Source organism: Scardinius erythrophthalmus (genome assembly GCF_964197995.2).
Source record: "Scardinius erythrophthalmus genome assembly, chromosome: 1".
NCBI classification, from domain to species: Eukaryota; Metazoa; Chordata; class Actinopteri; order Cypriniformes; family Leuciscidae; genus Scardinius; species Scardinius erythrophthalmus.
The window spans coordinates 73518709-73532760 of NC_138221.1; the positions used below are offsets into that span (position 1 = coordinate 73518709).

Here is a 14052-nt window from a genome sequence, read left to right on the forward strand (position 1 = left end):
TGCCGGTCAAATTCGCTTGGCATGATTGTATAGTTTTTCAGACACCGGTTCACGGTTCCCCAAAAGCGGCATCGACGCAGTTCGAGTTCCCTATATAGGCTACTGGCTCCGATAATCATAGCATATAAATAATTATGACATAAACTGTAAATCAGTGTTTGGAAAACTCTGGGGGGTTTAATGATTTAACATCACCTAATACATTAACTCCCTTTCTCAGGATAGTGCATTTCAAAGACAATTGAGTAAATTCCAGATAAGCTTTACAGATCTTTATTGGAAAGGTATTTCATGCTTCAGTAATTGCACATGCACCTGTGGGACAATCCTTAAGACACAAACAGTTTACAGGCGCTAGACAACTAAAGGAAAATAATTCATTCAAATTAAGTTTTGAATAGACATTTTTAACTAAACACCTTTAAATTGACTGCAGCAACACTTTGTCAGAATCTCTAGTAAATCACTCATTTTGTTTAGTCGTCTGTTCAGAATCATGGGAAAATCGTGATTCTAAATTTATCCAGAATTTTTTTTTCTCTCTCTCTCTTTATTATTATTCTTATATTTATGGCGAGGAGTCACTTATCCACAGAATCACAGCAGTATCTATATGATAAAATGCATAGTCAAGGTTCCTCAACATCACTCGTTTACATATTTCTGAACAGCTGTCCCAAAGTCAAGCTTAGAAAAAAAAGAAAACTACAAAGGTACATGTATTAGTTCCTCATTTATTCCATCTGCACTTCTCATGCTCATTAGTTATGCAATGGCCGTATATTACTAGGTGAGTTTTGGTACAAAAAAACAAACCAAACCATTTTTTGAGGGAAAATTAAACAATTAAAAAAGAAGAATGTCACGACCCATTCATTCATACACATTGTGTTATTGAGAAATATTTATCAGTGCATGTTATTTCAGAGAAAACGAAGAGTCTGCTAATAAAACAGGAGGAGTTGCATCACAAATCTGACCCGTTGTACCTGCTGTACTTTATCATTTGTTGAATGGCTGAGCACAACACCATGAGTTATGTGGGCTGCACTTTATGTTACAGTATGTGTACTTACAGTGTACTTGCCAAGAAAGCGCTGAATAATATAAGCTAACTACATGGGTTCAGATTGGGTTTAGGGATTGGTTCAGGGTTAGTACCTAGTTTTTACCCAATTATTGTAACTACTACATAATATACAGGTATAAGTATAATAAGCATATAGGGTTACACTTTTTTTTAAGGTGTCATTGTTACAGTGTAATTATATATTTAACTCATCCTTCCCTTGGGTCATTTTGACAAGGAATTTTCTTTTTTTTTTGTTCATCAGAGGGGTCCAAGACCCCAAGACATTAGTCACAGTTGAACCATGAATACACAATTTTTTTTTAATGGATTCAAGGTTTTGTGGGTTTCCGAGGGTCAATTTGACTCCATTAAGAATGAATAGAAATCGAGGAATGCTTCAGTACACACAGAAAAAACTAAAAATGCTCAAAATTTTGCACACTGAATGAACTGACCGTAGGACCCAGAGGAACAGCTCATTTGCTCCATATAGAGCTATAAGGACATCTAGTGGCAAGAGGCATAAAATATCATCTTATATATATTTTTTTCCACAAGAGGTCGGCAAAGACACCCAATGTTAGATATTTTGAGCTGAATTAAAAGGGTTATGCATTAAATTGTGCTATTTTGAATTTAAGTTGAAAGAATGTGAGAAATGTGCTTAAATTACTAAATTAATATTATTATTTATTGATCAAATCTAGTAATTTAATCTTTCACTCGCGGGTCAAAATGACCCAGAGCCCCTAAATTATTTTTTTTGTTTTGTTTTGTTTGTTTTTTTGGTCCAGAAAGCTTATTTTATTTAATTTTCATAATATTTTTTCTATTTTTTAATGCATTTTTTGGGGGGAGATTTTTATTTTTTATTTACCTTTAAATTACTAGATTTGATCAGTAAATAATACATACAAAGTAATTTAGTAATTTAAGGGTAAATAATATAATCAATCTCCCAAAAACATTGCATTAAAAAATAGAAAAAATATTATCAAAATTAAATAAAATAAGCTTTCTGGACACAAAAAAAAAAAAAAAAAAAAGTATAATTTAAGGGCTTCAGGTCATTTTGACCCGCGAGTGAAAGATTTGTTACAGGACACGAGGGAAGGATGAGGGTTAAGAAATGAGTAATATTAATTAACAACATTAGGATTTGGTTGAGGGTTAGTTGCATGTGATTATGCATAATTTACTATTATTACTATGATAAGTACATGTTACATATGCAACAAGGACACTGTAAAATAAAGTGCTGCCATTACGTCTGTAAGTGGAAACCAGGGTAATATGACCTTAAATAACACGGGTGAAGCGTATGGTTTTCTCTCTGGCTAGGGCGTCGTGAAGGAGTTCAGCCATGGCAGGAAGCGGGACACTTTCTGTAGGACGTATCCGCTCCGGCAGTCGGCTCCCGGGGGCTGGCTGATGATGCCGGTGAGGAACAGCACCTCTCGGTACCGGGTGAGCACAGGACTGCCGGATCCAAACACACAATCCGCTTTAGATCGAGGCAGCGTACAGGCCATCTTATTGGTGACCTAGAGACAAAATAAAACAAGTCAGTCATTTACACTATAACAACTTTTATAAATTTCATCCCCCTGTACTGTACATTTCAGTCTTCTCTTACACAGTTAGCCCTTACAAATACAAGACTTTGTTCATAATTATTTTCCCAAACGTCCCTCACAATCCAGCCCTTTCTCTCTGCTTGCTGTTGATCTTTGTTCTAAAGGTCTAATCTCTGAGATATTCATTATAATTCTCTCTCTGACAGTTTTGTCCACCGGCTGTATTGATATAGCCAAGGAGAGCTGAAAACTCTTTATCTACTGTAGTAACTGATTGCATCATGTTATCTGGATTTTAAGTACTAAGATTATATAACGTTTTAAAATACTCGTAATCAGACTACAGTTACTTTTTTATTATTGATTACATGTTGTAATGTTTTGTCTGAAGCCCCTTGACTTCACCACTAGATGGCGTTATTTCAACCCAGATTAATTCTCTATTGTGTACATAAAGATATGGTGGAATGAATTCGGCTTGTCCCGTAGATGTTCTGCTTGTGCACGAGCAGATCCGTTTGCGCTCTGGAGACGCGTTCGGTCTTTCCACTATCAAATTCCGTCATGTAAATAGCGAATCTGCCTTGGCGCGAGCGCAACTGGCATTTAAAGGGAATGGGAGATGAGACTCTGATTGGTTTAACGCACGTAAATCACAAAACACACCCATTACTCATTAAGAAAATAGGGACAACCCTTTTAGACCATGCGCCGGGAGCACCGACCATTTTTCCAATTGTTAAACTAGCAAAAGTGGATTTGGACACACCCTAAGTGAACTTGTGGCGTGCGCTTTTAGACCATGCACTTAGATCGTTAAAATAGAGTCCCTAATGTCAAACCCTATTAAGTAGGGGTGTAACGATACACGTATTCGTACTGAACCGTTCGGTACAAGGCTTTCGGTTCGGTACGCAATACGCATTACAAACCGAACAATACGCTGGACCATTTTTCCTGCCGACCAAAATTTAGATAGCAGTCGCGCTGGCGCGAACACCAGAACGTTGCCCAACTTCAAATGGCTAACTCAATCATGCGCTAATCATTTGTGCTTCTGCTTTACTGACCGTTTATCAGTTTGGACCAATGTCAGTGCAGCGCGAGCCGATCTTGATCAAGCGACACTGTTACTACACAGCGCTAAGAGATCCAGTAAAGAAAGCTTTTGAGTTCGCCACAGAAATAATAACATCGCTGCGAGATCTAGTGAGAAGCATTCACATTTCTCTGTTATTAACCATAGATCTAAAGATTACCCCCATTTATAAAACTAAAAGTTTCTAGATGTAGGAAAAAATACACTTATTTAAAAATAAAAAAGACCATTGTAACCAGTAGGTGGCTGCCATTTCCACTCTCAAATATTAATTTTTTAATCGTTTTGCTTTTGAATTATTTCGACATTATGAATAAAATTGCTGCCCTCAAATGTGCCTTGCAAACTTAAAATAAAACTAAAATAAAATAAACCTGTTTATAACTACTACAAAAATACATTACATTTTTTTATAAGGAGCTGTTTTTGTTTTATATGCTGCTAAGAAGACACCCCAGAAGATGGGTCAAGTATAGCTCCATCATTGTTCAAAGTAAAAAAAAGATCATACTTTATGATGTTAGTTTTAATAAATAATAATAAATAAAAAAAAAAATCAAGGGAATTTCTCTGGCATTTCTTTCTTTTTGCTGTATCGAAAGCGTACCGAACCGTGTCACCACTGTATCGTATTGAACCGAACCGTGAATTTTGTGAACCGTTACACCCCTACAATTAAGGCCTTTTGTTCTTGTTCAGGCCTGATGTTGGTCTAAGGGTTGTCATTGTCAAGGATTTTTGGGTTGAATCCACTTGGATCGAATGTTTTTTGTTACCTTTTTGTGGACTGTGGTGGATAGATGTTTAAGAAGATCTCTTCTGTTTTGGATTGCCTCCCGAGGGGAGTTGTTTGAGTTAGCATGTGTGACACACTCATCTAAAGCGCTGCCTAAGACTGTTGCTCATGCTTTGTTTTTCTCTCTGAAGTAAAAAGCCAAAGGTAAAACTCAGTGGTCTCATTGTTTTCATATTCATATTCCTCTGCACTCAGTGGTGGAGTGGTCAGCATCAAGGACACACACACACACCGGAGACCGGAGTTTGATCCCCAGCTGGATCAGAACAACATGTTATTCTCACAATGGCAGTAAATTAATTATAATTCATTGATTCTCCCTACTTCTTATCTTTCAAATGTTCCTTTCTAGACAAGCTTCCTGCTTATACGGTCCTGTCTATCCGTTCAGAAGCTCTTCCAGGTCTGTGGGGTTTGTTTTGAGTCGTTTAACCGTGAATTACTGTCTCTGGGAGGCTTTTGTCTTTCAAAAACTTTAAAAAGCACAAATTCACATCATTTCATATTTTCATGCAATGCAGGGGCTCCGCAATATTTTATAGTTAGGTCAATAATAAAATTAAGTCAGTAATAATAATAAAAACAATTAATTTCACTGTTCTCTGATTTCAGTTAATGGTCACATGACATGCAGGTAAACAAATAAAATATCTATATTTTTAATCTTCTTTAGTAAGTGTGTTTTTTTTATTTTTATGATTTGATTAATAGCTTTTCATTAAACGTAATGTGATATTTAATACACCTCATGTTGTTGATAACAAAGAATAGAATATATTTTCTTTCTCATTGTATTTTTCTATTAATATTGTACAACATTATCCTATTCAATTCAGTGTGATAAACGAGTTAGGACAAAAGTAATCAAAAAGTAATCAAAAAGTAGTCAGATTACCTTAAATGTGTAATGTAATGGATTGCCGCGAATGTACTGCGAAAGTGTTGGGTAAGTTCCTCTAAAAAAATTATTAATTACTAGCCATTAATTACATCTTCAACTGTGTAATTAGGTTACTCTATTCACTTTTTCTAATCACTTATTACTAATTACTTCTTAAATCCCATATCAACCTCGACCAGTTGAACAAAACATAGACATAGACATGAAACCGCTCTTTTAATTCTTTAAATAAATAATATAAAATTGCATAAATTGTTCTTGAACTGACCAAAGTATTTAAAGGGAGAAAGTTGCATTAAAAACATACGTTTTAACATTAGAAGTTAAATTTTAATGTTAAATCCACTATTGTATATATTTTTTGTTTATTTGTTTATGTATTTGGATCCCCGTTAGCTATGCCCAAGAGCACAGCTAGTCTTCCTGGGGTCCACACAACACATACAAACATACATTATTTATTATCACATACACAAAAGACATTAAAATACTGTCAATAACAAATCAGGGTCCAACATCAAATAATGTCTATGGTCTAACACTTATAACAACTAACGTCTATGCATAACCTAATGTCTGTTATTCTGAATGACAATGGTAGAGAACTCCATGTTTTCATTGTCCTATATACTACTGTACGTTTGAGGACATTAGTGTTTGCCTTGAGGAGTGAAGATCTGCCTTCTGTTGCCTGTCTAGTGGCATATGTGTACGACTCTAAAATGCATTTTAATTGATTGTACGATCCAATGGAGTTTATACTGTAAAACCTTCCATGTTGCTAATGAAATTGCCTCAGTCAATATTTGTGCCATATGGACATTGTAGACAGGGATTAAAGTGAAAAAAATTCTTCTGACTGAAATTTTTTTTTTAGGCCAAGTCATATTCCTTTAACTTTTTAAATAGTCGAGACCAATAGCGTTTTAAGGGGAGACGTTTTAAACCGCTTTAATATTGCCAGTAGGCGTATTTTAAAAGCTATATTTTAATCTATGAAAACCAGGCATGGAACATACTAATATAATTAATAATTTGCATATATATATATATATATATATATGCAAATTATAACACGTTTACACAAAATTTGTTAACACACAAGTAAGTTACTTTTCCCCTTTACTTAACATAAATTGCAAGAATATGACTAATAGTAAAGACTAGTACTAATAAATACAGTGCTATGCATAAGTTTAGACACCCATGCTAAAGTTGACTAAAAAGAGGAATAAAAAATCATCTTTTGGAAATTGAACTTAAAGGTATAGCGGAGGATCTTTCCGAATTTTAGATAAGTCCCGCCCTCTCCACTTTTTGAAAAGTTTGATTGATTCACCAGAATGATTGACAATTAGGAGGACCAATAGTATAGGGTATCCACCCGGAAGTAAAAAGATCCTCCGCTATACCTTTAATGCCTTAATTTAAAAAATTAGGAAAAATCCAACCTTTAAGGACACCAATTTTCTTTGTGAATGAATAATGTATCGTAAATAAATAAATGTTCTTCACCCCTATGTTAAATTCCCATAGAGGCAGGCAGATTTTTATTTTTAAGTATTTTTTTTATTTATTTTTTAGGATACTATGAATCCTGATAAAGTTCCCTTGGCCTTTGGAATTAAAATAGCCCCACATCATCACATAGCCTTCACCATACCTAGAGATACTTTCCATAAGATCATCTCTCAATGCAAATCAAACTAGCTATTAGGCTAACTGAAATACAACCATGCCAATCTCTAGGTATGGTGAAGGCTATGTGATGATGTGGGGCTATTTTAATTCCAAAGGCCAAGGGAACTTTATCAGGATGCATAGTATCCTGGATCCATGAAGTAACTGGCCTTTAAAAATAAAAATCTGCCTGCCTCTATGGGAATTTAACATAGGGGTGTCCAAACTTATGCACCCTGTATTTTAAGGAAGAACATTTATTTATTTACGATACATTATTTATTCACAAAGAAAATTGGTGTCCTTTAAGGTTGGATTTTTCCTAATTTTTCAAATTAAGGCATTAAGTTCAGTTTCCAAAAGATGATTTTTTTATTCCTCTTTTTAGTCAACTTTAGTATGGGTGTCTAAACTTATGCATAGCACTGTAAACATTAGGCCTAGGCTAAAGCTATTAAATAGCAGTCCCAAACTAGTTTTTGTTAATACAATGTTGGTATGAGCCACTACAGTCATTTAAAAATATAAAAAATAACACAAAGAAAAATAGTGGCATTTTGGGGTTATATGGAAACGACAGTTACCATGGTGAATACACAATATTAACAATAACTGTTAATGAAACATGGAAATGGTGAATAGAATGAGAATCATACCTGCATTACTTTTATTTCGTGTAATTTACAACGTAACGGCGTTGCATGCTCGTAGTTCCCTTATCGAGTCGGTCTCTCGACATTACGTATGGGGAAATCCATTTTCCTCGAATTATGAAGTCTGATTTGAATAACTCTTTTGCTTGCAAATAGCCAATGGCGATCCCGCCTTCACCTGATTGGCTGACAACTCCCAATATAGGTGACGGCGGGCGCCAAAAACCTCAGAATCTTTTTCTTCACTCGAAGTCTGGTTTCACCGTTGATGTACGCATTAGAGCGGAATATAGTAAGGAATAATATCCCCTCTCGCGTTCCGGTGGATTATCATCATGTCTCTTTGCCGCATGTGTGGTGGACCCATCGAATTCCCAGACGCACACGAGCAGTGTGTGCAGTGCCTGGGTCGGGCCCACGCGGAGGCGGCATTCGGAGAATCGGGATGTCCTGCCTGTGAGGAGCTTCCCGTTAAGATCCTTCGTGCAAGGCTGGCCGTTACACGTAACGACGGTCTTGTTTCTCCTGCCTCTCCCCAGTCTGCCGCCCCCGAGCCGCGGACCGGGAGACGGCAGAGAACTCCATCTGTGGATTCTGTCGAGGCGCTGGCGTCGGCCCAACACCCACGCCATCCTCACGTGACAGAGCCCTTATCTTACTCTGAGGCCAGTTTCCGCCCTCCCGAAGAAGCGCGGGAGATGGTCTCGTTTGGATACGACAGTGACGACGCCATGTCTACCAGTGCCTCCGACCCGGGAGCGTGGTCTGAGTCTCCATCTGAAGGCGCCCCCGCCTCGTTGGACGCAGAGCTTATGGCCATTCTCACAGAGGCTGTGGCGGATTTGGAGCTGGAGTGGACAGCTCCCAAGGAGCTGCCGTCTAAGAGATGGATGGACGGTTCCTTCCTCGGCGCGGGCCGTCAGGCTGAAAGCCCGCGGAGACCCGCGCCCTTTTTCGCGGAGGTCCACGAGGAGCTCACCAGGTCATGGCGCTCCCCTTTTTCAGCCCGAGCCCATGCACAAAGTACCCAACTGCTCACGACAGTAGAAGGAGCGGAGAAATTGGGGTACGCGCGACTGCCTCCCGTTGAGGATGCCATCGCGGCCCATCTGGCGTCTGCTCCCGGCTGGAAGACCGCCCAGCTGCCTTCTAGGCCATGTCGGGCTACTGCCCACATCGCCGAGAAAGCGTACACCTCAGCTGGACATGCAGCATCTGCCCTCCACACGATGGCGATCTTGCAAGTTTTCCAAACAAGACTCCTAGGGTCCCTGGATGAGGGAAGCCCGGACCCGGAGCTGCTCAGGAAACTGCGCACGGCGGCGGATCTCTCTCTGGCGGCGTCTAAAAAGATCGCCCAGGGAATCGGCCGCAATATGGGCAGTCTGGTGGCCCTACATCGCCATCTGTGGCTGACGCTGTCAGGGATGCGCGACGCGGATAAAAGGCAGTTCCTGGACGCGCCGGTGAGCCCTACGGGTCTTTTCGGTGTTGCGGTGGAGTCACTATCTGACAAGTACGCCGAGACCGTCAAGCAATCTAAGATGATGCCTCATCTCCTGCCGAAACGGTCTCAAGCCCCCCCCCGCAGCGAGGTCCAGGTCTTCATCAGCACAGCGCCCGGCGGGACACACCAGGCGCGCGTCCCCGAGTGCGGCAGAGCGTCGCGAGCCGGAGCCTCCCTTCCGCCAGAGGCAGTTTAGAAAGCCCCGTTTTGGTGCGAAGCCGGCCTCTAGCAGCCAAGGGCGCCCGACGGGCAAGAAGGGGCAGCGTTCCTGATGTGCGTGTCGGGGGGAAGAGAGCACGGGACGTGTTCGTCGGACCCGTTGCAAAGAGGGCGTGTTCCCGCCCAGAGTTCGAAGTGAATGTCTTGATTTTGAAACCGCTGTGTTCTGTTTCAATAAACAAAGTGCATTACATGTCTCAGCAAAAGAGCTTTCTTCCTCCCTACACTATTACCCGCGTCATAAGCGAAACCTCTCCCCCAGGGGACGTTTCGCAGAGCGGAAGCTCGGGGGAACCCGAGGAGGTGGCTGTTTATGTCCCCGTGCGAAAAGCCGCGGACGAGTCACCTGTCATTCATGTAGCGGTCAATGCTTCCCCGGTGGCTGGCGCTCAGCCCCCGCCGCAGCATGCATTAAAACCCCCCTTATCGAGCCACCTGGGCGCGTGGTCGACGCTCCCGACGGCATCATATTGGGTGTTAAACACAATAAAACGCGGCTATACACTCCAATTCGCTCGCAGACCACCCCGCTTTGGCGGTGTGATTATGACAGAGGTGTCGGAACAGAGCGCCCCGCTACTTCGGGCAGAAATCTCTTCTCTCCTGGCCAAACAAGCAGTAGAGATAGTACCCGAAGAGCGGAGAAATTCCGGTTTCTACAGCCGTTATTTTCTAGTACCGAAGAAGGACGGAGGTATGCGCCCCATCTTAGATCTGAGATTACTGAACAAAGCGCTCGCGAAACGCGCGTTCAAAATGATAACTGTGAAGCAGATCCTCGCGCACATTCAGCCCGACGATTACTTCATTGCAGTGGATCTGAAGGATGCATACTTCCACATTCAGATAGCCCCGCATCACAGGCGCTTCCTCCGTTTTGCATTCGAAGGTGTGGCATACCAGTTCAAAGTGTTGCCGTTCGGGCTGGCTCTCGCCCCCCGTGTATTTACAATGTGCATGAATGCAGCGCTTGCTCCCCTGAAGCTCAGTGGAATGCGCATTCTGAACTATCTCGACGACTGGTTAGTCATCGCGCGGTCGGAGTGTGTTCTCGAGGAACACAAACGCAGACTCCTCGCCCACCTAACGGGTTTGGGACTGTCTGTGAACATGCAGAAGAGCGCCCTTCAACCGTGCCAGTCTATCACATTCCTCGGTATGGTGCTGGACTCGCGCGCTATGATCGCGAAGCTGTCAGAGTCGAGAATCCAGTCGATTCGCAATGCATTAGCCCTATTCGTTCAAGGCAGAGCCATTCCCCTAAAAACGTTTCAGAGGCTACTCGGTCTGATGGCAGCTGCAGCCTCCGTCTGCAGACTGGGCTTGTTGCACATGAGACCGCTTCAACACTGGTTACAGAGCCGAGTACAGCCGCGGGCGTGGAGAGCAGGAACGGAACGCCTTGTTATAACGCGTTCATGTCTGGAGACTCTAGCGCCTTGGTTCGATTCGACCATGTTAGAGCAGGGTACTGCTTTGGGCAGAGTGGTCAGACGAGTAGTGGTCACTACGGATGCGTCACTGTCAGGCTGGGGAGCCCTCTGCGATGGCAGACCGGCATTCGGTACGTGGACAGGGGACCAGACGCGCTGGCATATAAACTGCTTGGAGATGGAAGCGGTTCATCTAGCGCTGCGGGGTTTCCTCCCGTTTGTGAAAGACCGTCATGTTCTCATCAGAACGGACAACACGGCAGTGGTGGCGTACATCAATCGCCACGGAGGTTTACGTTCGCGATCCCTGCAGGGGCTAGCAAGACGGCTGCTATTATGGACGGACAGAGTTCTCCTGTCGATTCGAGCAGTGCACGTGCCGGGCAGTTTGAATTGCGGCGCGGACATGCTGTCCAGGGACGGCATTGTGCACGGAGAGTGGAGGCTTCACCCGCAGACGATAAACATGATCTGGAATCTGTTTGGCAAAGCGGAGATCGACCTCTTTGCATCGCAGGAGAACGCACACTGCCCGCTGTACTTCGCATTGACAACAGCCCCCCTAGAGGGAGACGCACTGTCGAGCCACTGGCCGAAGGGACAGAAGTATGCTTTCCCTCCGATCAAGTTAATGCTGCTGGTGCTGCAAAAGATCAGAGAGGAGAGATGTGCGTTAATTTTGGTAGCGCCCAAATGGCCCAACCAGCCGTGGTTCCCGGAGCTGGTGAACATGTCGCGGTTTCCCCCGTGGCGGATACCACCGAGAAGGGACCTCCTATCTCAGGCGAAGGGCACCATATGGCACCCCAACCCGGAGCTATGGGACCTGCATGTGTGGCAGGTCAGCGCGGAGTATCACAGCGAGTGCTGCAGACAATAGCAGAGTCTAGAGCCCCTTCGACGAGGCGCTTATACACTCTGAAGTGGAAAGTTTTTGCTAACTGGTGTGTTGTCAAAAAGGAGGACCCCAGGAATTGCGATATTTCCGTTATTCTGACCTTCCTACAGGAACGTCTGGATATTGGTAGTGCGCCATCTACACTGAAAGTCTACGTGGCCGCTATTGCCGTTTTTCGTGATACGCTAGATGGCCATTCAGTGGGGAAACACCCCTTGATAACAAGTTTTCTGCGAGGGGCTAGGCGGCTTAATCCCCCCCGCCTTCGTCAGATGCCGGTCTGGGACCTGTCGTTAGTACTTAGTGCACTGTCCGACCCACCTTTTGAACCAGCTGAGTCTAGCGACATTAAAGTGCTCTCATTTAAGACGGCGCTTCTGCTCGTGCTAGCCTGCGGGAAACGGGTGGGGGACTTACATGCCCTGTCAGTAAACAGCGCATGTATGCAGTTTGGACCGGACGATTGCATGGTCAGACTTTTACCCAAGCGAGGTTATTCGCCTAAGGTGCTCTCAACGCCGTTCAGAGCACAGGTGGTTACAATTCGAGCTTTTTCCGATGACGACAGTGATTCAGTGTCTCAGAAGTACGCTTTGTGCCCCGTGCGTGCCCTACGTGCTTATGTGAACAGAACTAGCCATTTTCGAACTTCAGAGCAGCTCTTCGTCTGCTACGCGGGTGCCAAGAAAGGCGGCGCGCTGTCGAAACAGAGGTTAGCGCACTGGATAGTGGAGGCTGTGCGACTGGCTTATGCTGCCCGGGGAGCCGCTTGCCCTATAGGGGTGCACGCCCACTCCACGAGGAGTTTGGCGTCATCGTGGGCATGGGCGAAGGGCATGTCTATTCAGGACATTTGTTTCGCAGCAGGCTGGTCCTCTCGCAACACGTTTGCGAGATTCTATAACTTGGATATTCCTTCGTTCGCACCACATGTACTGTCAGTGCAGGGAGAGGGAGCTGAGTTCTCATTGGATTAGACTACAGACACGCCCCGTCGGCGCGCGCTCTAGTCATGGTTTCGACCAGGTCGTGTAAGCAGTGCGAGCCATTTGCAATAGTTGCATTATGTTCACTATATCTATGTCCCCTTATTATGCCCGCATTTTTGCCGGCAGTGTATTCCTAAGCACCAATCACATTGCTGCAATCCCCCATTCACTTCAGTTCAGTGTTGCTTAACTAGGTGAGCGGGGCTACGTTGGTGCGGGCGCCGACTTGGCTCTGTGCCAGTAGGTGTTTCAACCAGGTCCGGTGCCTGAACCTGAGCTGTGTGAGGTAGGGATTATGCTTGTGCTCTACTTGAGCTCGTGCGAGCTGGGCCGTGCTTTTCCCACACAGCGGGGGTTTTATTGTTCCCCATACGTAATGTCGAGAGACCGACTCGATAAGGGAACGTCTCTGGTTACTCACGTAACCTTAGTTCCCTGAGAGGAGGGAACGAGACATTACGTAACATGCCGTGTGGGAAAGACTTCTGTCTCCTTACTCTCGTTCAGCTAAGATTCTGAGGTTTTTGGCGCCCGCCGTCACCTATATTGGGAGTTGTCAGCCAATCAGGTGAAGGCGGGATCGCCATTGGCTATTTGCAAGCAAAAGAGTTATTCAAATCAGACTTCATAATTCGAGGAAAATGGATTTCCCCATACGTAATGTCTCGTTCCCTCCTCTCAGGGAACTAAGGTTACGTGAGTAACCAGAGACGTTTCTTTTGCACTTGATCAGTGAAGCAATACAGCGCGCGCCGCTGAATTTGCGCGTGCAATTGAGTGTGCGCTACGAGAACAGGATAACGACTGACAGGACAAGAAAGTCCGTTTTTCTGAGGAGAAAAACTTTATTTCAGCGTACACTTATGTCACTGCCTGCCTGGTAGTTCCTATTGTGCTGGGTTTTCTGAAGTAGTCATGATTCGCCTCTCATAACATAACATGCTCTAAACACGCACGCAGTGTGGAAAAGGAGGAGCGGATGCGCGGGGAGCAAGGATCACAGCGCAAATTTGAACTATATCGATGTGATATGGTCTAATTCCATATCGCATTTAAAAAATATATCGATATATTTTTTATATCGATATCGCCCAGCCCTACCTGCATTATAAGTGTGTCACTGAAATATAGTTCTACCTCAGCGCTCAGCTGTAGCCTGACATGCACTTTCCGTGAGCGGTAATTGAAAACCCGGAGTGGACTATGAGCGGAGTGATTACAGAGTGCT

At 43.6% G+C, this 14052-nt stretch overlaps 1 protein-coding gene across 1 annotated transcript in view; it reads right to left on the reverse strand.

Moving 5' to 3' along the window:
• Positions 1–257: 257 nt before the first annotated feature.
• The window catches only part of proza (protein Z, vitamin K-dependent plasma glycoprotein a), a 31284-nt gene continuing 17489 nt past the window's right edge, over positions 258–14052 (reverse strand). The window contains exon 10 of the mRNA XM_081366360.1: positions 258–2616. Coding sequence (XP_081222486.1) covers positions 2410–2616 — 207 coding nt within the window. The 3' untranslated portion in view covers positions 258–2409. The remainder of the gene's footprint in view (positions 2617–14052) is intronic.